Source organism: Typopeltis vanoorti, chromosome 1 (genome assembly GCF_054136105.1).
Source record: "Typopeltis vanoorti isolate ZY-2024b chromosome 1, IOZ_Tvanoo_1.0, whole genome shotgun sequence".
NCBI classification, from domain to species: Eukaryota; Metazoa; Arthropoda; class Arachnida; order Uropygi; family Thelyphonidae; genus Typopeltis; species Typopeltis vanoorti.
In genome coordinates, this window is record NC_143549.1 from 126,932,073 (window position 1) to 126,958,316 (window position 26,244).

Consider the following 26,244-nt stretch of genomic DNA (forward strand, 5'->3'; position numbering starts at 1 on the left):
AATGGAAAGGTCAGGGGAGATTCGCATGTCTGAACATGTAAGATGTCGAAAAAAGACGGCATAAATCAGGCTTGGCAACAAAAACAAAAATGTCTTATGATCATAATTGTTTTAAAAAAAGTTCAAGGAAGACTTGCAAATGCTAAGGATCCCCACACAATTTAACAAAAATCAAGACTTAATCCTACACCAAATTTGGTCTGCTTTTATTAAAAACTTAACTGCCGCAGACCTAGGATATGAAATGCATGATGCTACAGAATGTGACAGCAACAACAGCAACATTGTTCCAACATAGAGTAATTGATTTAATGTTTTTATTTTGTTACTTAATTGTATAGACCAATAGTGAAGTTCTGGTAACATCAGTGTAATTAATTGTTTCTAGTCTCTTTTTTTTTTGTACAACTTTTGTTAATACCTCTGAAGATGTAAGTCTGATGACTTACGAAACTCATAGAGTTATATTTGTTTATTTTTATTAAATTCATTATTTATCAAAAAATGTGGTCCACTGGAAGCTCTACAGAATTGCTAAACCACAGATACTTACACATTAAACAGTAGCTGTTATATCACTGAAAATCTCTATAAATATGGTTGCATTTGGTGCTGTAGCACAAAAATAAATACACAAACCAAAAGCCTAATTTCATGTTTAATTATATGAAAAAAAATATAACATATAATAATACAATTCCATTATAGAGTAAATTTCGATATTAAAACTGAATACCTGTGTAAGGCCTGACATGTTTTCTTTTAACTGAGAAAATGCATTAAGGCAACTGCTTGCCTGCTTCATGGTATAAAGATGTCCACTGTGTGAAACATTTTGTGCCATTTCCACAGCTGCCATTCGCACCAGTTGAGCTAACCGTTCCTCATCCTCTAATTTAATCCTATAATGTATAAATATATATTTCGTTTGACAAAGGTCTATTGGTGGGAACCAGCAATTATTTATTATTTAGAACATTAAGTGCTTAATACTAATATCTTTATGCAATGCAACCAAAAATGTATGCAAAATATAAGAGAACTGAACAGAAGGTGCAACAGGTAACAAAAATGGGCTTTTCAAACGACAGAGCGAATTAGCTGATCTCCATGACAAAAGCTGCCTGTTTTCTTCCTGCAAAATATGCAAACTGGACAGAGAACACACAATTAACAAATAAAATATTCTGTGGGGTAGCCTGTGTGTATAAAGTAGTTTATTGAGATAAGTTCTGGAATCTCATGGAGATGCCATTTAATATTTATAATTACACATAATGATAAGCATACAAGCCAGCCTGCTTGGCTGGCATATCTCTCTCCAGCCAAAAGGTTGCAGGTTTGAATCCTGCTGTGGGCATTGGTGTTTGTGATTGTCTGTGAAATTACTAGTGGTGGTGGGCGGTAGATGGCGTTGGTGTAGATGATGACTGTAGTAGCAGTTCGTTGTAGTTGGCGAATCGAGTGGTGGAAAATGAGAGTTGTAGAGTAGGTGCCCTCCCTTGATGAGTCTTTGGACTCCCTGGAAGTGTCATGTAATAATAATAATAATATTTGGTTTACATACTTTTGGGCTAATTTTTGATTATTGCAAGTCCTAATGTTGTTTACACACTTGTGATACATCAGTAATAAAGGAATTCTCTCCCTTTCTCATTACTGTATATTTCAGCATCAAGAGTTTAAAAGAAAGGTGATGGGTGAGAAACCCATGACAAGTGAAAACATTCTTGCTTTTTTTTTTAAAGAGAAAAATGTGAGTAGCTAAGCCACTCATTTCTAAAATTTTTTATATCAGTATGCATCATATGATGCACAGCAAATAGCTAAGTATACAATTAAAAATGTTTAAATAAATATCCAATTAAATTCATTACCAAACATTTTGATTTCTTGCATAATAATTATTACTTTTAGAAGGGTCTATTACCTATAAGGAGAGAAGGAATGAATACAGACTTGGATTTATAAAACATGTAATGGAGATTATGTCTATTGGGGGGGGGGGGGAGAAAACTGTTTTGTTAAATGATACCCTGAACTAGATAAGGCATTAATTGCATAAAAGTGCAAAAGATAAACAGTAAATAGTATATGCAATATCCTAACAAACTAATTTTTTTTTTAAACCTCTCTACTTGCTGAAGTGGATGAAATACAAAAACCACCTTAGGATTTTTCATTAACATAAGTGGAATGGCTCTCATCATGTAATTATCCAACTCAGATGCAAATAGACACACATGCTCAAACCCCATACTCTTAGGCAAAAAGAGTCAGAGAATGTGTAACTGGGAAAGCAGAGATTAGTAATGGATGAGAAGGCTGAGATTTTTTTTTGTAAGGAAAAAGTAGGTGAGATTTTGCAGACTGGAGGTAGAAGTGAACATCATTAAGGTTGATATTCAGGATGATGGCATTGTACTATTTTATTTTCTATTTCAATCTCTTGAACTGACAAGACAATAAAGTTATGAAGCTAGCTGGCATTGTGATAAGGCAGAGTTACAGGCTGTCCATGCATTTTCCAAGGTTTAGGCACTGTTTGACAGAGAAGTGCACTGGATAGAAAAATAGTGGGCTGAGATTGCCAGGAGTTTGAGTGTTGATTTGTCATGATGTCCTGCTTGCAGCTTTGGCCTATCTGTGGTAGCAAAACTTGAAGTGCCCTGTCACTGCAATCTTTACTTCATGCTGCAGGCATGGCTATACATTGTGCAGTGGTGTTACTAGTGGTGGTGGAAATCTTTCTTCGAAATGCATAGGGTATAACATTCTTCAGTTAGTTGAGAACTATTGCTGTATTTCATTTTGAACAGAAGGTTAGGTAAAATCACTTTTAAATGGTAAAATAAGAGGGCACAATTGGTACACAATAAATAACGGAAAAAAACTCACGTAGAAAGATTATTTATTAGTATAATTTTCGTCTGTGTGTCACAGGCATCTTCAGTACATTAAGCTCAAATTAAACACTAACTGACAATTCCAAAAAGCGCCACCTAAGTAGCTGGTGTAAGATAACTAAAAAGGTCAATAACTTTCCTAAAAAAAAAAAAAAATTAATACAATAAAAAGTTAGGAAAGATTAGCTGATTTGTAAAGTACTATCTCCCATAAAGGGGATAGACGTAAGCCGTTGGATCTGTTTAAGTTAGGAGAATGAAGTAGAGTTTCACATGTTTCTTTATAAAGGCGTTCCATGAGAAACTGACTTTTGTGAGGAACTCTTGTCTTTCTCCAATGAACTCTGTGTCTAGTGAAGATGGCATGTTCAGAAAGTCCAGACTTTTCAGGTTTAAAGTATTCAATATAAGATTGGTGTTCTTCTAGCCGAATAGAAGCAGATCTTCCTGTTTGTCCGAAATAAGATAATCCACAAGAGCACGGAATCTGGTAGACACCTGGATGATTAAGATGTGGAAGCTTGTCCTTAGGAGAAGTGAGAAAGGTGGAGATTTTTCTAAACGGTCGAAAGGCAACAAAAATATTCAGTGGTTTTAAAACTTTTGCTATACGTTCACTGATGCCTTGTATATAAGGGATAGTAATGTGTGTTATTTCCTCTGTGTTTGTTGCCTTTCGACTGTTTAGAAAAATCTCCACCTTTCTCACTTCTCCTAAGGACAAGCTTCCACATCTTAATCATCCAGGTGTCTACTAGATTCCGTGCTCTTATGGATTATCTTATTTCGGACAAACGGGAAGATCTATTCGGCTAGAAGAACACCAATCTTATATTGAATACTTTAAACCTGAAAAGTCTGGACTTTCTGAAAATGCCATCTTCACTAGACACAGAGTTCATTGGAGAAAGACAAGAGTTCTTCACAAAAGTCAGTTTCTCATGGAACGCTTTTATAAAGAAACATGTGAAACTCTACTTCATTCTCCTAACTTAAACAGATCCAACGGCTTACGTCTATCCCCTTTATGGGAGATAGTACTTTACAAATCAGCTAATCTTTCCTAACTTTTTATTGTATTAATTTTTTTTTTTTTTTTAGGAAAGTTATTGACCTTTTTAGTTATCTTACACCAGCTACTTAGGTGGCGCTTTTTGGAATTGTCAGTTAGTGTTTAATTTTAAGCTTAATGTACTGAAGATGCCTGTGACACACAGGCGAAAATTATACTAATAAATAATCTTTCTACGTGAGTTTTTTTTTTTTCCGTTATTTATTGTGTACCGATATGCCTACTCACGGTTTACCTCTTTTAAAACTTAAGAGGGCACAATTCTAACCAACATAATCCAAAATGGCACTCAATGAATGACAGATGATAGAAAGAGCCATAGATTTACTCATGCTGGTGTAAAATAATCTTATGAAGCCTTTAATCCAGTGGCATCACAAGATCCAGATGCAATGGACAAAGAACTGAGAAGCATGAAACAACACTTAATTTAATTTAAACAAACCAAAATCTTTACTCAAACTAGTAGGTCTCTCTCTATCTCTCTCTCATGATGGGACTTGAAGTTTTAGTGATTCATCTCATCTAAAGGTGAACATTACGAGATATTTGAAATACACCATAGAAATAGCAAAAAATGTAATTACAAATACTGTTTTACCAACACACACACACACACACACACACACACACACACACACACACACACACACACACACACACACACACACACACACTGCCAGACATAAGAAACTTAGCATGCAATATATACAGTCTTGCCATAAACACAGTTATTCTCCTGATGTATAAACATTAACGTATAACTCCCCATGCTGCCCACAGAATTGCAAGCCTGGTACATTAGTCGCACTGAGTGCAGCCAACATTCATGTGTTTATCAGTACAGAGAGCATTATCTACCTGCATGGGTTAACATGCAGTGGGGAGATTATGAGAACCATGTAGCTGTAAAAACACTTCAAAAGGTTGGAATGCAGCCACCTGTTATTTCAACGCTCTAAAAACACTTGGGATAATGATACAGAAGACATATCTGACCACCAAAGAACAGGTCGACCATGCTGCATTAGGACACAACAGCTTGTCAGGACTGTGAAGGCATGCCTCTGCTGTAATCCTGTGAGAATGTAGAAAGTGATGTCACAAGAGATGAACATTTTGCAGAGAATAATGTACTAACTGATGACCTGAGGGTGAGAGCCTATCATCATTTAACTGGACACTTCCTAACACCAAAACTTACGTGACAGAGGGTGATAAAATCAAAGGCACTTCTCTGGTGGTACTCAAGCAACAGACAGATATCTTTTACACAGGAGAGAAATTTTCACCAATGAAGAGTTGTTTAACTGCTAAAAACGATTGGGTATATGCCCCAGATGGTCGCAAAGCATGTGTCATAGCACCCAGGAGTCAGAGAGGTCATCACCCCACGTCAGTGATGGTTTGGTGGAGGGTGACATATTGGGGGGGGGGGGTATCCAAGTTGCATTTCTGCAAGAAAGAGATCAAAACCTCTACCAAAGTGTATCAAGACACTGTGCTGGAACCTATGGTATGGTCCCTGAACAACGACTTTTTTCATGGAAGGCAATGGACCTTATAGCAGGACTTAGCCTTTAATGCCTGCACACAAGGCAAGGCTCATATAACACTGGGTTGGAGGCAAATGTGCCCAACCACATATATATCACTATCTGGAAGTCCCAATCTGAATCTGTTGGACTTCAAATTGTGGTTGAAGCTAGAGAGAGAGAGAGAGAGAGTAGCCTGCAAGAAATGACACCCCAGCATTGCCAACCTGATGAATTGGAGTAAGCAGTGCCAGAATTTCCATTGAATGTTGAGCTTGCCACCACTGACATGTGGCCTCCCAGACTTCAGGTGTGTGTGAAGGTAAAAGGAAGCATTTTTAACATTGAGTGCTACTGCTATATGAACGTTATACGTCTGGTTTATATGTGCTAAAAGCTGTAAATGATTTATTAATAGATTAAAGGTTTATGCACTGTTCAAGTTGTAATAGTATTTATGGCTAGACTAGGTATGCATGTGAACACACACTAAAATAGTACTCATGCAGTGTAACATTTTTAGTTTACTTGAAAACTTAAAACCACTTTGAGAATTAACAATATTCGAGATCAGAAATACAAAATGCCAATTTGTGTATATTTCTTTAATGGTAAAGCGAACTTACCTTTCAAATATGTCCTTCCATAAATTAAACATGTGCTGTACATTATGCTCTAAACAATGAGACGAAAGTAGAAATCCCTAAAATGAAATTTGTGACTTTTTTTTTTAATTTTTCATTCAAAAGGAACATTGTATCAAAGGTTTCAGAAAAAAAATAAGATGCAACATTCTCAGAGAGTTCAGAATAAATAATATAAAAGTTACTTTATGATATAAGGAATTAGATGAAATGTTGCTATAATAAATAATATAATTTCAAATATGTGTACAAACAATATCATCATCAAATTCCTGACATTTACCCTCAAGGAGTGTACAGGAGATGATAGTACTACATGAAAAATTTACATCATTACTAACTTCCTATCTACAATTTTCCTCCAAATTAGTCTGTTACTTGTCAAGACTCCAACATTATCAGATCTTATATTTCTATCGTCTAAGGCACTTTGTACCTTATCAATCCACCTATATCTTGGTCTTCCTATGGGTCGTTTTCCTACCAACCTAGCAGAGAACACTTGTTTTGCTAATCTTTCCTGTTTAAGTGACCATAAAACCTTAGATTAGCTCTGCTAATGCATTCCTGGATGCTGACAATGTCAAGTTCTTTCCTAATATTCTCAAACAATAAAGAAGCTTTAAATTGCATTACTGAAACATTGCATTTTAAAATACAACTGATTATTACAGCAGCATGGAGAGGGTGGGTCAAGAACCTTACACTCAAGTTTATATATTTTCTAGGTTTCTATTAAGCAAAACAAGGAACACAGAATTGATTAAAGTGATAACAAAACTTTTTGTTTTCTTTTTATAACACAGTGGGATCTGAACGCAGAGCTTTAGACACTGAAGATGGTGTTTATATTTTATATAAAAAATCAAATCTTGAAATCACCACATTCTTAATATGTACTCACTAGAGCATAGAACACTAAGATAATACCATGTACAGTTGACTCTCACTACAACAAATATCATTATAACTATCAAAAAGTCTAACCAAAATTCCATAAGCATTAAGACATTCGAATGGAAATTCACTAAAACAAATTAATCCTATAATTCGTAGAGGTTTGGCATGTAATAAGAGTTGACTATAATTAAGTTCACATCATACCTTTCCTCCAAATTTCTAATTTCTCAAGTCAACAGTATACCAAATCTTGCATTTCAGTCCAAAGTTATTGCATTAATTCATCTAAATCACATTTTTTCTCTTGGTCACTTTCTGCCATAAAACACCCATTTTGCTAACCTTTCCTCTTTCATTCTGTATAAGTGATCATACTTCCAAAAACTCCTAAAATTAACTTTCTTTCCAAAGTTTTCATATTTAATAGGATTCTGGCATGCTATCTATTCCTTCTTTTTCTCAGAACTGTGATATCTATGGGCTCCAGTATTCAATCAAGTGTTCAGTTTCCAACTCAATCTTTAGATTTGTATGTTTAACATAAGGATGAACTGTTTTGTATAATACTGTTTAATCACCATGATCATCACCAAATTCCTGACATGTATCCTCAAGGGGTGTACAGGATATTATGATAGTACTACATGAAAAACTCAAATCATTACTAACTCCATATCAACAAATTTCTCCAAATCAATATTTTATCTGGCAAGACTCCAACATTATATTTCTGTTTTCTAAGGCACTTTTCACTGTATCAACCTACTTATATATTGGTCTTCCTCTGGTCTTTATTCTACCAACCTGGCAGAGAACACTTGCTTTGATAATCCTTCCATTCTGTTTAAGTGACCATACCACTTGAGATTAGCTCTGTTAAACATATTCCTGGATGCTAACAATGTCAAGTTCTTTCCTAATATCCTTGTTTTTAATATGATATTGCCATTGATTCAATATGTTCATGCCCCTAATGTTTATCAGGATTCTCATATCTGTGGTCGTTAGTCTTTGGTCAAGTGTTTTATTTCTAATCCAGCTTTCAGAATTGGTTTGAACACTGTCTTGTATACAGCTAATTTAGTGTTTTGAGTAATTTCTCTCTTATTCCATATAAATTTATTCAGTTGACTTCCTACCATACTAGCTTTGTTGATTCTGTTGTCTATTTCCATATTTAATTTACCATCTTCATTAAAAATCAGGCCTAAGTAGCTGAAATGTTTTACTTGTTCTATAGGTTCTCCATTCATGATGCTGCTGATATCTTCAATGTTTCTGCCTATTTTCATTGTCTTTGTCTTGTTATTGCTGATTTTCATATCAAATTTGTTACAACAGTTATTCAATTTAGTCAGGGAATCTTGGACTGGATTTATTTACAAGTATAACATCATCTGCATAAAGTAAAGAGCAGAGATTAACATATCCAATTTTGATATCAGATACCGCTTTTCTCCATAATGTGATCCATATAGATAATGAATAACAGAGGAATAATGTACATCCTTGTCTGACATCAGATTTAACATCAAACATCTTCCTCTACTTCAATTCTGCTGACTTACAACTCAAATAAAGACTAAGTATTGCTTGATATAATGTCCCATTGACACCACATAACTGCAGCATTTTGAATAGCTTTTCTCTTGGCATCTTGTCATATGCCTTTTGAAGGTCTCGAAAACTTAAATACAGATCTTTGCTATATTCCCATGATTTCTCAACGATCTGTTGTAAAGTGGGTCCTGACAGCCTGAATCCAGCTTGTACTTCACCAAGCTTCCCATCCATAATCCTTCTCAACCATTTCTCAAGTATACTTGCATAAATCTTACCAGGAACACTCAGCAGGGAAATATTTAATAAACACGTGGTCTCTTTTGAACACTATCCACTATAACAAACTGTTTCTGAGGCTCCATGAGTTTGCTATAGTAAGTGTTGCCCATAAAACAAGCTAATTTCTATAGTCTCTATGAGTTTGCAGAGAGCATCAATTGCAATACGAGCTAGGGACTTAAATTTGATAAAAGATTTCCTCTTTACAAAGTCAGGATCAACCAAATCCTTGTGAATTTTACGAGGTGCGTTCCGAAAGTAGGGTCCATTCAGAATTTACCACCAAATAAGATATGGGAGAGGGTTTGTGCATGCTTGCATGGTAGCATAGCGTGACTCATTAGCTAGCTGTTGACCATTTTACTTTCATTCCATTATCGTTTGTTGTCTTCTATGAATAATGAGTACTGGGATAAAAAAATCCCCAGTTGCAAATTCCGTGGTGTGATATGGATTTTGTTTGCAGAAAAACAACAGTACTGCAGAAATCCACTGATGACAGTGCAAGGTTTATGGGCCTAAAGTAATATGTGGCAGTAAAGTTAGGCAATGGTGTCATTTGTTTAAAGGGAGGCACAAAAGTGTTCACAATGAAGAGTGCAGTGGCCGGCTAAGTGTGGTGACTAACAATTTGGTGGAAAGAGTGAACACAAAAATTCGTGAGATTGTCTTTTCACAATTATGGAACTTTCTTTTGAATTCTTGGAAGTTTCATGCTCAGTCATCCATGAAATTGTGACAGAAAAGCAGAGATATAAGAAATCATGTGCCAGATGTGTCCCAAAAATGCTGACTAATGCACATAAAATTAATTCAGGATTCTAAAGTTTGCTATAATGTTTGTGAAATGCATTACTCATAGTACTAAACTCACAATTGAAATGTATTCTGACCAGCTAATTTTATTATGAATAATTCCATCATTATTCCCTCCTCTTTTTTTTTGTAATATTAAATCTGCCATATGGTGGTTAAATAACTTATAAGTACTGGTGGCAATATGTGGACAAATGGGATCTCAAATAAATAAACAACTGTATAAAAAAACTCCTCCAGTCAGTGACTAACTAACTGATTTAATGTTTTAATTTGTTAGAATAGCTATCCAAACAAATCTGCAATGCACTTACCTGACTAAATTTTCCAAACTGTATAGGATCCTCAGCTAAATGAACATTTCCTGAGAATCCTCCTGTTTTCAATGCAATTGCATGATCTAGTTGCTTATAATCCTTTTCTCCTGCTCCCATACTGTAACACAACAAAAAATTCATTAAAATGATACATTTGTTTTCACAATTTTTTTTAAATGTTATTCTTATACATGTCATGCATCATGCACACACACAATTTCTATGTTCCCAAATTTATGGATGTAAAGGCCCCCCTTTGGAAAAATTAAAATATTCCCCCCCCATCGAAAAAAAAATCGTAATACAGACATATCTTATTATAATATTTATTGTATTTATATTGAATACAATTTATATTCAAGATTTTGCGTTTGTAAGCTTTTTTGTGCTTCTTATCAATAACTTTGAAATGAAACTTATATGAATCAGCATATATTTACTAATATTCATTAAGCACCGAAATACGCAGAAAACAAAATTTGTGAACCAACACCAATGTGTGATTTTTTTCAATTAAAATATAAAAAATAATAAAAAAAGAAATAATGAATAATAAAAATTAAACACGTTTCTTTTAAAATAATAAAAAAAAAAAGAACTACTTAGTCTTAAAACATTTTAAATTGGTTTTCATTATTTCACGGCCCCTCAAAAAAAACTTGCAGCCCCCAAAGGGGCCCTGGTCCACAGTTTGGGAAGTGTTGAGTTAGAGCATTAAAAATGATTCTACTCAGAAATAATCTTGTTAAAAGATATGGTAATAAATATCCATGTTTTAGCATAAGTAGGCAAACAATATTTATACTCTGAAGCTTTAACCCTTTCAAGAAATGACAAAACTATATAACTACTGACATGAGTTGTCTTGGTACTGCACTATTTAAAATAATAGAATTCAAAATGAAACACTAATAAAATGCAAATGCACATGCTATGTATTTGCCTTTTATGTGTTCTCTATTATTAACAGTCTGGAAATTTTAGATCTATCTTTAATAGCATCAAACAAACACCGATTATTATTATTAGAGACATGGAAGGCATCCAGAAATCCTAATGTAAAGGAAAAGAAAAAAAGTAATGAAGAAAAACTATTCTTTTAGGATCTTTTCTTCATTACTAATTCCACCATTACTCATTTAATTTCTAGTTCACAGTATTCAGTACTATGTGACCAAGTTCAAATTGATAAACCTAGAAATTAAATAAACACAGAAAGCATACTTTACTTTAGTAATTTTATTTTTTAATATCAACAGTTGAACAGCACATAAGCATCATCTTCATAAAATAAAAAGCCCTCTGGTAAGAAGGTAAGTGTTGTTCTTTCTTATCTGTCAGATGACGGGTTGGGTCCCCTATGAAATCTTTGTCGCCTGGCTCTATCTCTGGCCATTTCTGTCATCTCTCTGAAGCTTAATAATTGTGACCTTTTCTTTCTTTCTCTTGATCGTCTTCCTCCAATGATTCCATTCAGGACTATATTTGGTAATCTCTGAGAGGAACATTCTCTGAAGATGTCTAAAACCATTTTAATTGCTGTTTAAGAATTATAACTATGGAAGGCAAATTGAAAATGGGTATTATGATGTGGGTCTTCCAGTCAGCTGGAATTTCACCAGTATATAATAATTGGTTAAAAAGTTCAAGAAGGAATTGATTGCTGCTATGTCACCATATTTCCATAATTCAATAGGAAGTTCATAACAGGTGACTTAGACAAATTAACTGCATTCAAAATTATTATTAAAAAAAAAAAAAATTTTTTTTTAAAATTATAAATGGTGCTTGTTTTTCTTTCTATGTCTTCATTTGTGTTTTTCCAGTCTTCTTTCCTCTGGAAAAGTATCTGGTAATATTCTTTCCAATTTTTTTTTTTTAATCTCTTGAACTGTTCCAGTTTCTTTTATAATTTTATATACAGTCTTGTTATCATTCTTTTTATTGCATCTTCACACATTTCTGCCTTTTCTTCCAACCAAGCACTTCTGGCAGATCTACACATTCTATCAATTTTGTTTTTCTGTCTTTTATAATGTTGCTTATTTTACTTTGTTTGAACTATTTTTTTTTTCTAGCTCGTTTAAGGTTTCCAAAATTTATATGGTTATCCACTTGTTATTTGCTCTAATGGTTGTACCAAGTGTTTTTTGTGCAGTATTTACCATAAATACACTTCCTTGTTTCCGTGTATTTTCTACATTATCAAAGGCTATTTTCTTTAACACTGTTTCTAGTATGTTTCTGCAGTTGTTTTGTATAGTTATATCTTTCACTTTTGTTATGCTAATAGTATTGCTAGTCATCCATTGACCATCCAGTGGCTTAGGCTATTTGGTTTACTATTTTTAAATTTTAGCTTAATTTTCACAGCCAGTAATTCATGATGGGAGTCAAAACTTTGTTTCTTTAGTGTTCTTACATTTTGGATTGAGGATTTCCAGTTATTTTTAATCATACCATCTGGAGATGTCCATGTGTATTTGCATGATAGTCTATGAAAAAATATGGTGATTTCATCTCTTTCATTTCTTTTGTTCACTTCAAATTTGCTCATCACATCTTTCATGTCTGGTGAAAATTTCCCAACCTTGGCAATGAAGTCTCCCATTACTATTAGGATGCCCTTTTTGTTTGTTTTGTCAATAAGGTCCTGTAGTTTCTGGTAGAAACTATCTAATTTTCCAGCTTCATGTGATCATTCTGAAGAATAAATTTGAATAATTTTGAAAAAAATCCCCTTTCTTTTCCTTTTAATCTAATTGTTATAATTCCTGTACCAATTCTGTGGTTTCTACAGTTAAGAATGCAGTTCTGCAAGTGATTATTGACTAATATTGTGACTCCCTCTCTCCCTGGATGCTATCTTCACTTCTTGAATAAAATAGTTTTCCATTTTTCAAATTTACCATGCTTTCTATTGGCTAGTGTGTTTTGCCAATACCTATTTTTATATTTCCTTGCAAGACAGATAAGTCAATCTAAAGCTCAAGTGGTAAGAACTGTAGGATTCTTGAGGGCAACTATATCAAGGGTCTACCATGGACATACCAGCACCAGTGAGCAAGCGGTGGCCAACCACATGCCATTGATGACCAGAGTTGATGTAGCCTGTCCAGGCTCGTACAGACCAACTGAAGGGCAACAGCAACACAAATAGATCCAGTTTCAATGTTGGAGGTGAGCAAATATACCCTGCATACCATGGGCTACAGGAGCCAATACTCTAATCGTCCACTGTTGACAGCTCATCATCGGGCATTGCACCTCACCTGGTGTTGGGACCATCAAAACTGGACCTCTGTAGAGTGGTCAAGAGTTGTGTGGTCTGATGAATCCCATTATCAGTTGTGCTGAGCTGACCAGAGGGTGCATGTGTGGTGTCGACAGCATATGGCCATGGCCATATGCTGTCGTTGAAACAGGACATATGCATGTCCTGTTTCAGCAGAACAATGTATCCCCCCCCCCAGGCTGCAACCACCCAGACATGGCTCAAGGAACACTCATCTAAGTTTGGGACCATCTAGGGGGCCACTGGATGGTCCCCCAGATGGTCCCAAATTTGATTAATTTGATCAAATTTCTCTGAGATGCCATAGAGTGAGACATCAGATCCATGTATCCAGGACTGACATCTAAGGTGCAGCTGTGGACAATGCTGGAATTACCTTCAGCATATGGTGGAGTCAATGCCTCATAGAATATAGGCTGTTATATATATGCCAAATTAAGACAATCATTTCAATTTTAATTATCTTGGTGAAGCCATAACTACCATCTAATTCGTTCTTCAAATTAAAGAAATTCAGGGATCTGCAGGGAGTCAAGGACTCATCGAGGGAAGCTACACATCACCAAAACCAGCTCTCACACCTTCCCTTAAACTCCTTCACACTAGAGACACTCACCACTTCAACAGGCAAACTATTCCACTCACTACTCTGAGAGAGAGAGAAAAAATCTAGCTCTTACTCCTTTCTTGACCATGAACAAACTTAATTTTCACCAGAGAATATCCTACAACACTCATTCAGAAATTAATAGACCTCTATATCACCCCTTTTTCTCCTGCTAACCAGAGCCTGTAATCCACATACTTGCAATATGTCTTCATAATCTAAATTCCATAATCCCAAAATAATCTCTATAACTTTTCTTAGCACCCTTTCCACAGCTTTTTTTTTTTTTTACCTCCTTGGAATCCAGGAGACCAAACTTGTTCACAATAGTCCAGGTGCATTCCTATCAAGGCCTTGTAAAGAGGCAAAATGACTTCCTTATTCCTGCATGTCAATACTCATTTTAACATCTAAATTATTCACTGAGGCTGCAATTTTTGTTATATGACTGTTGAACTTCCTACCTACTATAATTCCAAGATCTCTAGCATCATCTATTTCTTGTAGCATAATTCTGTTAAAATAACATGCCTTCGGAAATCTCATCACATCAAAGTGCATAACTTTATACTGACAGATCCCCCCCCCCCCCAAAAAAAAAAATTGCAGTGGTATACAGTATGTGTGAATCTCTCAGATTCACACCCACTGTATACCACTTTTTGATATCTGTCTGTAAACGATCCACGTATCCAAGTCAAGTTTATACCCCAAACCAATATTCTCAAGTTTATGCAACAGCCTCTCATGTAGTATCCTATCAAATGCCTTAGCAACAGTATCATAGTGTATCCATTCCCTTTATCCAATTTGGCTGCAACACTTTATGGTGACAAACTTCTGTGTTAGAGCAATACTTAAAAATAAAATAACACTTAGTATTTTGGTCTTTATATCAAGGTCATCATGGGGAATACATATATACATACAATAGGATATAAGCTTTGCTTAGGGAAGATCTTGAAGCTTGAATCATTTGAGCTACACAAGGTCTGTTGAACGAAGGACTGCAGTGTTCTGTCACCAGCAAAACTATGGATAATGTTTGTGGTCAGAGAGAAGGTTAATCTATAGGAGGAAGAGTGTAAATGAAAGCACAGAGCCCTGGGGTTTTCAGGTCATTCTTTTCCCCTCCCCTCTTAATGTTTTAGGCTCAATGGCTTTTCAACAAGTTAATCCTATCTGCAAGTTGGAAGAGTACACTTCTACCCCATGAGACTGTGGTAGACCATGAGTTAAAAAGCCCTGATAAAGGTTCTTTGTGTCTTAGACAGGATGTGAATCCAGATCTTTCCAACCAAAGGGCACTGTCAAAACCAACTGAGCTATGGAAGTTCATGAAGTCATTCACTATGACATGCAGTGGATGACTAGAAAGAAAAGTGATGACTCACAAAGGGATAAAGGTAAATCATAAATGGTAGTTTAGTAATGAGGCTTCTATGCCAAACTGATCAAAAATCCTGGAAATGTCAAAAGCAACTGTGCAAGTTTCTCTATATCTTTCCATAGCTTGTGTTCAATAACTAATTAGTGGTCCTCCAGGGCAGTGAAGAAGTTTGCAATTCCCGGCTTTCTGTATTGTTTTTAAAAGAGATTGAGATGAGGTCAATAGTTACAAGGCTGACTTTTTTTTTTTTTTTTTTTTTTTTTGCGGATGGTTTGGATATAGGCTTGCTTCCATGTTGTTTACATGTCAAACAAATGTGGCTGCTTATACTAGTGATATTAGAATGGGGGATAATTCCAGAGTACATTTTAAGCAGTGAGGGGATAGAATCTGGATCAGGAGACTTATGATCCAAACTGCTAGAGGATTTTTTTTAAATGTCTTTCTGGCAAAAGATCAGAAGAAGCATAAATTTAGATGTTCAGAGATTTTCCTTGGTTGCCTATACTAGAACAGAGGAGAAGACTAATCTCAAGAGCCTTCTTTTTGGGTGATATTACTAGTGTACTTCCAGATGTGTGTGTGCATGAGTGACAGAGAGAGAGGGGGGGAGGAGGAAAGCATAGAAGAGCGAAAAGTGCTGAAGCCAGTAGTTTTAAAGACAGACTAGAATATTCACTCAGTTACTGTTTAAGCAAGAGAAGTTTTTACATCTGGCTTTTTTGAAGTCTGATTTAGATATGCTGATGGATTTATTTAATATCAAAATGTTTTAAAGTGTAGTATAAGCTAACTGGGATTTCTGACTTGAGACTTTTGACTTGCATGAATTTTTATCTTTGAGCTCTGGCATGTTTGTTAAAGAACCAGGACACAGATAGTAACTGAATTGTGTTGAATGGTAATGAGGGCTCTCATTTCAACAATTATTTCAGTTATTGGGTGAAAGTAGGTATTTTGAATCAGAAGAGCAGAAACAGCAATCATATCATGACAATGATACACAGAAACAATAGAGATGTCCCATTTGATATCACCATAGTGCCAAAAGACATGAGACTGAGAATGGCTGGGTGAGAGAAACAAAAAATTAGACAAAGGTTATGATTTGAATTACCAAGAGGACACCTGTCATCTATAGTATATCTAGAAGAAAAGTTTATGGCAATGGGAGAATTATGAAGATTATCTGCTATCCTGGTTAATAGATGTGTAATTTTGGCCATGATACCCTGAATATTCAAGGAAGATTATCACACCTGTTTGGATATGACTGTAGAAAATGAACTTTTAGATATGTATAAAGAGGTCATGTTTATTGAAATTAGAGCAGTGGTAAAAGCAGCAAATGAAAGCAACAAAATGTAGCAAGGAAATTTTGAGTCAAAGAGCAGATTAAAAAGAGATCATGTAATTGCTTCCAAGAAATGCCAGTCTCATACGGATAGTATGGACCATCTTATAAAACCAACATGAAGTTACTGCTCATAATGTTTTTTTTTTCTGTCTGTCTGTCAATTGCATGTGTTCTCCTGGCCAGTTTGCCTGTTCTGAGGGATGAAAAACCTGACTTCCTGAGAGAAAAAAACCCTCTGCCTCCATATAAGACTGGCTAACTCACCTTTAGTCGAAAGAGACTAGATAACGGTTCCTCATGCCATGAATGGGAATCAAATCCAGGTCTGTTTGATCAAAGGGCTTCATCTATACCAGCTGAGCTACAGAGACTCTGGAAGACCAAGAAAGAGATGGCAAGATGAAATTGTCATGATTGCTAGAATGCAATTAATGGGAAAAAAAAAAAAAAAAAAGGAATGTAGAAAATTGGGGGAGACTTCATGCAGCAGTGAACTGATCCAGGTTGAAAAAGAAATTTGGTTTGGTTTACCCGGATCTGTGGAAGAAGCAACTCAGACTATGAGGATAGTGTATTATGCCTTTTAATTGCATGTGTTCTAATGGCTCGTTTGTCTACTTTACAGGATGAAAATCCGAGTTTCTGGAATTTGAAAACGAGTGCTGATTTATGTTATTTAATCTCAGACCGATGATATTAGAGAAATGAATTTAAAAAAATATATATATATATATATATATATATATATATATATATATATTTAACGATTTTTGTTGTATTTATATTCATTTATTTATTATATTTGTAAGCAATGATCTAATGTAAATGGTCGATCTATCAACCAGAATAACTGACAACCCCCTACCACTTGGAAAATGCTCTTGAAAATTTGTTTAATCACTTATTTTTCCAAGTAGATTTATTTTCTACTCAACTATTCATCTTCTAGAGATTGTTGATGTACCATATGTTGTTCAGCCTTTTATGATTGGGTAAAAAAAAAAAGCTGACATTCTATGTCATTAAAAACTAGCCATTATATATATTTTTCATTTTGGTAAATTATGGAGATTACAAATGTATTAGGAATAATTACTTTAATTTTCCGATGTTTCAACCTTCATATTAAGGTCATCACAACTGGAGTATACACATATACAAAGACAGGCTGTATTACATTTAAAACAGTATACCAAAGTGACAATGATTTGATCAACAGTTATTCTACTGGCCTGACCTTTAGTGGGAAAAAAAAATACATGAAAGCTATATTCTATTTATAACATTATCAGAGAACCAATTCATATAAATAGTTTTAATACAGCAAAATTAGTGGCCTTATCAATAATTTAATATAAGTTTGCTATATTACAGCTAAGATCCTAGAGTATTACAGTCCTAATTATAATTAACTCTTAGGCCAAAAGGTTATGTGGGTAGAATATGTGCCATCCAAATTCCTGGGAATTTTTTAAACTACCATTATTGTTAAGATTAGGGTGGCTGATAAGAATTTCACAGGCCTCCTTAAATTGATGCTCATACCATGTTTTGGTGTGAAGAAGAGACCGTGAACATCCAAGATCAAGATGGGAAGATAAACCTCATCTGCAGAGCAGGAACAGGACATAAAAAGCGTATAACTAATTTTGTTCAGATGATGACGACCACGTTTTGGTGTGATGTAACAAAGTGCTTTCCAGTCAATTCTTGAAATCACTTGAAAAATGTGATCTATTAGTCAATTTTTATGTCACTGTCCTTTTCACAAATGTCCCAATCAATGATAATTCTTTTACAGGACAAATTCCCACTCAATATCAGAGTGCTCATTATCAATGCTCTTTACTAAGTTCAAGCTATTGTAGGTAAAATACTTTTTACCTGCAAAAACGAAGGCAAAGCTAACCCCCCCACCCCCAACAGCTAACTTTTATGTGGAAGTTTTGAGCAATGTGCTCTAGATTCCTTTACTTTAAAACTCAAAGTCTGGTTTAGATACATTGACAATGTTTTCGTTATCTTCGGCCACCTAAACAAACAACACAAATGCATACAATTCACAACTAAAATTGAAAGTTAGAACACATTTACTTTCCTAGATACAATTGTCACATGACTTCCTTCACTGTTTACCATAAGCATACACATAGTGGCCAATATATGCACATAAGCTCTTATTACCACCACTGAACACAAAAACTAGGTGTCATTAACATACCAAAAAAATAGAGCTTTAAAGGATTTGCCCCAGTGAGCAAGCCCTTAAACATGAATTGAAAGTTATCAGCAATACCATCCTGAGAAACAGATACAGCAAAAATGCTATCAACAAAATTCTTCATAAGACTCTCCACTTAAAAACAAAAATAAACTAGATTACAATAAAACTGTAGTCATTCCATACATTAAAGGGATATCAGATAAAATAATAGCAGAAATACAACCTTAATGCCACCTTTGCAAAATTAAAGAACTTATTCAACTCATCCAAGGATCCACTTCCTCCACTGGCCCACCGTGGAGAATACTGTATTCAATGACCCTGTAATTTGCCTTGTATAGGTGAAACAGGATGCACAATTCCTATATGAAAAAAGGAACATAAATGGCACATCAAATTTAATAAACTATGGTAAAGCTGGCCTTTCTGATCATGCCCTGAATACTCTACATAGAACTAACTGTAAAGGCACCTGTTGTTTACATAGCACCAAAATATCGTATGAGCGTAAATTTAAGGAGGCCTGTGAAATTATCAACTACCCTAATCTTAACAATAATGGTGGTCAAAAAATACCAAGAACATAGATGGCACATATTCTACCCACATAACCTTTCGGTCTAAGAGTTAATTATGATTAGGACTGTAGTAATCTAGGATCTTAGCTCTAATATAGAAAACACTTATGTTAAACTATTGATTAGGTCATCAATTTTGCTGTATTAAAACAATTTATATGAATTTGTTCTCTGATGCTATAAATAGAATATAGAATTTAAGTTGATTAACTAAAGGTCAGGCCAGTAGAATAACAGTTGATCAAATCACTGTCACTTTGGCATACTGTTTGAAATGTAATATAGTTTGTCTTTGTGTAATATATGTGTGTGTGTGTGTGTGTACTCCAGATGATGACCTTCTCATGAAGGTCAAAACATCAGGAAATTAAATTAACTATTCCTAACATGGCTGTGGTCTCCATAATTTACCGAACTGAATGCTGATCACCATGTAACACTGATGGAAAGGATAGCCATTATATATTTATTTATACTATAGACATAAATATACCTCAGAAATGCTTAAGTTCTCATACATAGGGGCGTAACTAGAATTTTTAGTCCATTTTCAACAAGCATTTAGTGGGTATTCTGAGAGTTTTAAATGTACGTTTTTAGGGTTTTCATAAAATCCTCATAGTGCTTTCAAAGAATAGTAGTTATATCACTGCTCCTAATGCAAATGGGACTTGCAGAGATATTACACTTATAATGTTTGGTATTAATGCAAAGAAGTGCTATAATATTGAATAGAGAAAAAAATAATTACATACCATGTAATAATGTCAGCAAATAAAGGTAGAAACATTCTCAAGTCTTCAGGAAGATGGGAAACATCAATCAAAGCCCTAAAATATACAATTCCATTGGTAGGTTGTTTGCAAAGTTGAACAGGAACTTTTCCTTAAACAAGAAAATAGAAATACTTACTGATATTATCAATTACTTACAATTTGTGGATATTATCATTTATTAATTTATAAGAAATGCCATCATTTTCAGGGCTTATGTGGTCGGCTGTGCTTACCTGGTGATTCACTCTACTGAGTGTATATCATAATGGTGTTTGTGTGTGTGTTTATATTACTAATTAAGTAAATATAATGTTATGGTAAAAAATTTTAGTATCTACATGTACAGGATCATAATTTTTTTTTTTTTTTACTTTCTATTATAGCACATTTAAATTGAAAGTTATAAGGTATGACATACAACAGAAGGAAGGAGAGAAGCCATTTTTTTAAAAAATATATATCTTTCATGGTTTTATCCATGAAATCTTGTATGTTTAGTACTCTTTCTCATTAATACATTTAATCTTTTTATAATACTTTTTTTTTTTAATCTTGTACATTTAATGCTGTTTTCTCATATGTTCATGAAAAAAAAAAGCCCAAACACAAAATAAACACATCATCAGTGTTTAATACTAACTACTCAAAATTTACTTTAAATCAATTTATACACTTGGAGAATTTTATCAAATTTGTATTTTTTAAAGTTAAACTTGATTTAATGCAGAGGGGTACACTGTTCTATCTACTATTTCGTTTTAGTGTTTTGAACACATGAAGCTAAGAGTTTGCCAGAATGTATTAGCTAGTTGAACTGAAGAAGTGCCAAGTTTTTCACTAAGATTACTATAATTATCATGAAGAAATTAACTATAACAATAATGAATAATATAATATTAGTAATTAGAGACCTGAAGTGACTTGAACTAAATAAAATGTAATTTTCAAATGAAAATTACATTCTTATTTATTTATTTATTTTTGAATCCTACGAATAAAAGGCAGTTGGCTTATAATAGTACTGTAGGTGGGCTAAAAGTTAGATAATCCAGAAATCCTGTCTGGAGACCTAACAAAACTTTCCGTAAGCACATGAAGCCTTCAATAAGCAGAGTGATGGTTTCACACAGGACAATAAAATTCACATTCCACCAATTATTTATCTCTCACTTATTAATATGCAGTTATGCAGTAGCTTTAGCCACACACACACACACAGCCACATACTGTTAGTTTAATTATCTATGAACAATGCAACCTAAGTAGGGCAAGATGGTGGATGATTTTCATCACCAAATGTGAGGCTACTTATTAGAGACCTGAAGTGATTTGAATAATTCAAATAAAGTAACTGTTTTTCATAATACAATATGCTGCATCTAAATATTTTTAACTGCAGTTTAAAATTTTAACATGTTAGTTTCTGTATTAAATCAAAGTTTGGATACAATGAAATAAACTTTTGGTTTACAAATGATGACTTTAAACAAAGCAACAACTATTAAGGCATTAACTATGTTATAAACTGCATTTTTTTTTCAAGTGAACATTTAAGTTGAACTAATATAAACCATGCTTTGGGTTGAATCAATTAGAAGTGTTAGCAAGTTAGCTATGATAAGAAGCTGATACATTATGACTCTCTCTCACAAACTAGCATAAAAACACACACCAGTGTTTTTATGCTAATTTGTTCATTTTGTAAGAAGAAAATCCTTTCTACCTCTATGTATAACCTTGCCTCAAAGAAAATACCTTCTTCATGAAAAGGATCAAACTTCAATCTTTTCTGCTATGACTGTGCAGCTAAAAACAAGAGATAATTAATTACTCAATTTTAATTATAAATGATGCAGTCAGAAGTGCTTAAGGGTCAAAGCTGTATAACTGAGAGGAGATCTCCACATAGCCTTTAAAGGAATGTGGAGAACTGACCAGGGCTTCTGACCAAATGCCCAATCCTCACCTTCTCGTGGTGCACTCTGTTAGGCATCTACCTGGATAGTGAACGAATGAGGATGGGCTGGCAATTTGGGATTTAGCCTACCAAATTGTATTCTTATTGGATTAAACCACAATATTAAATGATGGTACAACATGACAGAATTTCATGTCAGCTGGGGCGTTGTCTGGTTAAACAAGGGCCCCCCCTGTTATTTTTGCCAAGGAACCAGGGCAAACATTGAAAGTCAGCTACTGGAACAACCCTAAAACACATCCCAACTCATTACCACCAGAGTTCAAGATCAGTACTATCAACATAAGAAGCCACAATGGCAAAGAAATGGAGCTAGCTGAGGAATTGGAAAAGTACCAGATCAATATAATAGGGGTGACTGAAACAAAAAAGACAAAAACTGGTGAGATCTTTCTGAGCAACAAATACAAAATGTTATATTCAGGCAATGACAATCAAGGAAAAGAAGGGGTAGCCATAGTATTCAACACTAAATACCAGGCAAATCTTCTTGAATGGCAGGCAATTTCAAGTAGAGTTATGTGGGCAAATATCAGAAAAGGGAACAGGACAATGAGACTTATTTGTGCCTATGGTCCCACAGAAGGTTCTACTAAGGTAGAAGTGGAGGAATTTTTTGAGGCTTTAGAGAAAGTAACTGACACAATGAAAAATTGGTCCTTGTTGGGGATCTAAATAGCAGAGTAGGAAATGATTGTCAGACATACAAAAATATTTTGGAAAAATTTGGAGAAAAGAGCAAAGATAATAATAATGGCAAATACTTGTTGGATTTCTGCTCAGGACATGGACTTGTTATTACTAATACTATGTTCCAACATAAAAATGTGCACAAATTCAAATGGAGAGAGAGGACGAAAGAAATAAGTAAAGTGTCATTGACTATGTTATTGTTGATAGTGATGTTTCCTCTCTAGTGCAGGACACTAGAGTGTAGAGGATTTGAAATTGGAAGTGATCACTATTTAGTCTTGAGCAGGATAAAATTGAATTTCATATTGAAAGGAATGATATGTAAGAAAGTTTTAAAGTGAATAAAAATTGAGCAGCTCTCAGATGCGAACTGTAGACTGAAATACACAAAGATTATTGGAGAAAAAATGAAAGAGTTTGAGAACAGGAATCAAACTTTAGAGATTCAGTGGAGCCTTGAAGAAAACCTTGATTGATTCAGACAAAGAGGCATGTGGTGAGGTTGTCTGCAAGGATAGAAAAATCAGAACTCCATGGTGGACTCAGGAAGTTAAAGAGGCAGTGAAGGAAAAGAGAAAAGCATATCAAAATTCCTGGCAAATAAATCAGCTTGTGCTCTCAGAGAATACAGAGACAAATCTAAGAAAGCTAAACACTGTGTAAAACTAGCTAAACAAAAGTCATGGGAAGACTTTGGTAAGAACATAGAAAATAAATATCAAGAAGGTGGGAAGATATTTTGGATGTTGTTCAAGAAGCTCAGAAATGGAGAGAAAAGTGCTGTAAAAGGAATTAGAGGTGATAAAGGTGACATGAAAACTGGAGAAAAAGATATCCTTGAAGTATTATTATTATTATTATGGGCAACTCCGGGGAGTCCTTAGACTCATCGAAGGAGTCTAAGGACTCGTATTCATCACAACTATTCGACATTCATACAGTATCTATCACACCTCGCCTTAAACTCATTCACTGTCACTGCATCCACCACAGACTCTGGCAGCCCATTCCACTCATTCACCACTCTAAAAGTAAAGAACCCAGCTCTAACACCCTTACTAACCACACTTTTGCCCAGTTTCCATGGATGTCCCCCTAGTCCTCCCACAACCAGCCCTGTTCTCAAAAATATCTTCTGAATTAATTTTATAGAAACCCTTCAGTAATTTGAATGTCTCAATCATATCTCCCCTCCTCCGGATATCAACCGATTTTTGCAACCCACAAATCCTCAACCTGTTCTCATAAGGTTCATTCCACAGACCTGCTATCATCTTGGTCACTCGCCTCTGGATCCTCTCAACCTCCTCCCCATCAAGAAGAAACCTAGGTGACCAAATCTGGGCACAGTAGTCGAGATGGGGTCTTATCAAGGCTCGATACAGAGGAACAATAACCTGCTTGTCTCTGCTTGTCAACGTATTCTTCAGCAACCAAGTGATTTGATGAGCTGGTTTGGCCACTTTTGCAATGTGCCCCCTAAACTTCAACTCCTTATCCACCAACACTCCTAAATCTCGTGCCTCATCAATTTCCTGGAGTACAGTTTCACCAATGTAATAAACTGCTGCCAATCTTTTCACCCCAAAATGTATAACCTTACATTTTGCCACATTAAATTGACATCCATTCTCCTCAGCCCAGATTTCCAATATATCCAAATCATCTTGCAAAATTTTGACATCATCTGCATTCACTATTGCCCTACCCAACTTTGCATCATCCGCAAACAAATGAACTGTTCCTCTCAGATCCTTTCCGATATCATTAATGAACAAATTAAACAGCAGTGGTCCAAGAACAGATCCTTGTGGCACACCACTAGTTACAGGCCATCTTGTGGACTCTACTTCTGAATAAACCACTCTCTGATATCTCTCCATCAACCACACTCCTATCCATCTCACCAACCCTATATCCATCCCCATATGCTGCAATTTACTGATCAGAATTCCATGTGGTATCCAGTCAAAGGCCTTAGCAGGTCCAATAGAATCACTGTAAACCCATTACCCTTATCCAGTTCAGCCGTCATTGTGTTATAATACGTGAGCAAGTTACTGAGGCATGACCTACCCTTCGCAAAACCATGCTGTCCCTGATACAGTATCCCATTTTCATATATCCAGTCTTGTATTTTCCTCTTGACTATTTTCTCCAAGACCTTGATAATGATTCCTGTTATGCTGATTGGCCGGTAATTTTCAACAGCAGCCTTGGAACCACCTTTATGCAGCGGAACTATTTTCCCCTCTTTCCACCCCCTTGGGACTGAACCAGACCCGAGGCTCAAATTAAACAAAATGGTCAAGGGCACTGACAATTCTTTAGCTGCTTCACGAGCTGGTATACCATCCAATCCCACAGATGTATTGACATTGAGGTTCTGTAATAGACTAGTTACCTCTACTTCATTCATCACAATTCCAGTATAAGCTGTAGGTTCTTCCATTCCTGCAATGTCAACACCTGGATGATATACTCTTGCAAAGTGCTCGCTCAGTAATTCCACTATATCGACTGATTCGGTTACCTCCCTACCCTCAGCATATTTTAAAATCGTTCTGCCATGAACATTTTTCCTGTTAACTGCAACATATTGAAAAAATTGTTTGGGATTCTCTTTAGCCTGCATGGCCAATTTTCTTACGTAATCCACTTTTGCTTTTCTTACCACCCTTGTTACCATCCTGGCCTGAGCTTTATACTGTTCCTGCACCTGCTTGTCACCTTTCTCCTTAAATTCCATCCACAATTGTTTCTTTTTTTGCAGCTCAAGCTTAATAGTGTTATTCATCCATTTAACTCCTACTTGATTTATTATTCGGACTCTTGGTATACAGTCAACCATTGCCTCCTGCAGACACTTCTTAACCACCTCCCATGCACTATCAACATCCAGCCCTTGCAGTTTTACATGCCATGGCACTGAGCCAAACACACTCCTAAGCTTGTCATACTTACCAGCCTGGTAATTCCACATGTACCCTGTCTTAATTGTAAATTCCACTCCTTTAGCCACCTCCCATGACTTGGGAGGTGGCTACAGGAGTGATTAGCACCTTACGATCACTCTCTCACCAATTGGTGGCAACATGGTCATGTTCGTTATAGCCACATTCTCAGATGCAATTACTAGGTCAAGCACTCTCTGCCCCCTGGTATTTTCTACTACATGCTGTTGCAGATAGTTGTCCCTTAATAACCGGATAAAATCCAATTCCTTCCTCCCAAGTGCCCTTTCCTCTTTCCAGTAATGTTACCATAATTGAAACCACCCATAATAATTACTCTCCTTCCACTCATTTCTTCTA

The 26,244-nt window shown here is 35.3% G+C and overlaps 1 protein-coding gene across 1 annotated transcript in view; it reads right to left on the reverse strand.

Annotated features, from left to right (window-relative positions):
• The window catches only part of LOC150110408 (presequence protease, mitochondrial), a 320,487-nt gene that overhangs the window by 77,408 nt on the left and 216,835 nt on the right, over nt 1-26,244 (reverse strand). The window contains exons 16-19 of the mRNA XM_090393554.1: nt 20,239-20,368; nt 10,030-10,150; nt 6,140-6,216; nt 737-902 (exon numbers count right to left, since the gene is read on the reverse strand). Coding sequence (XP_090249680.1) covers nt 737-902; nt 6,140-6,216; nt 10,030-10,150; nt 20,239-20,368 — 494 coding nt within the window. The remainder of the gene's footprint in view (nt 1-736; nt 903-6,139; nt 6,217-10,029; nt 10,151-20,238; nt 20,369-26,244) is intronic.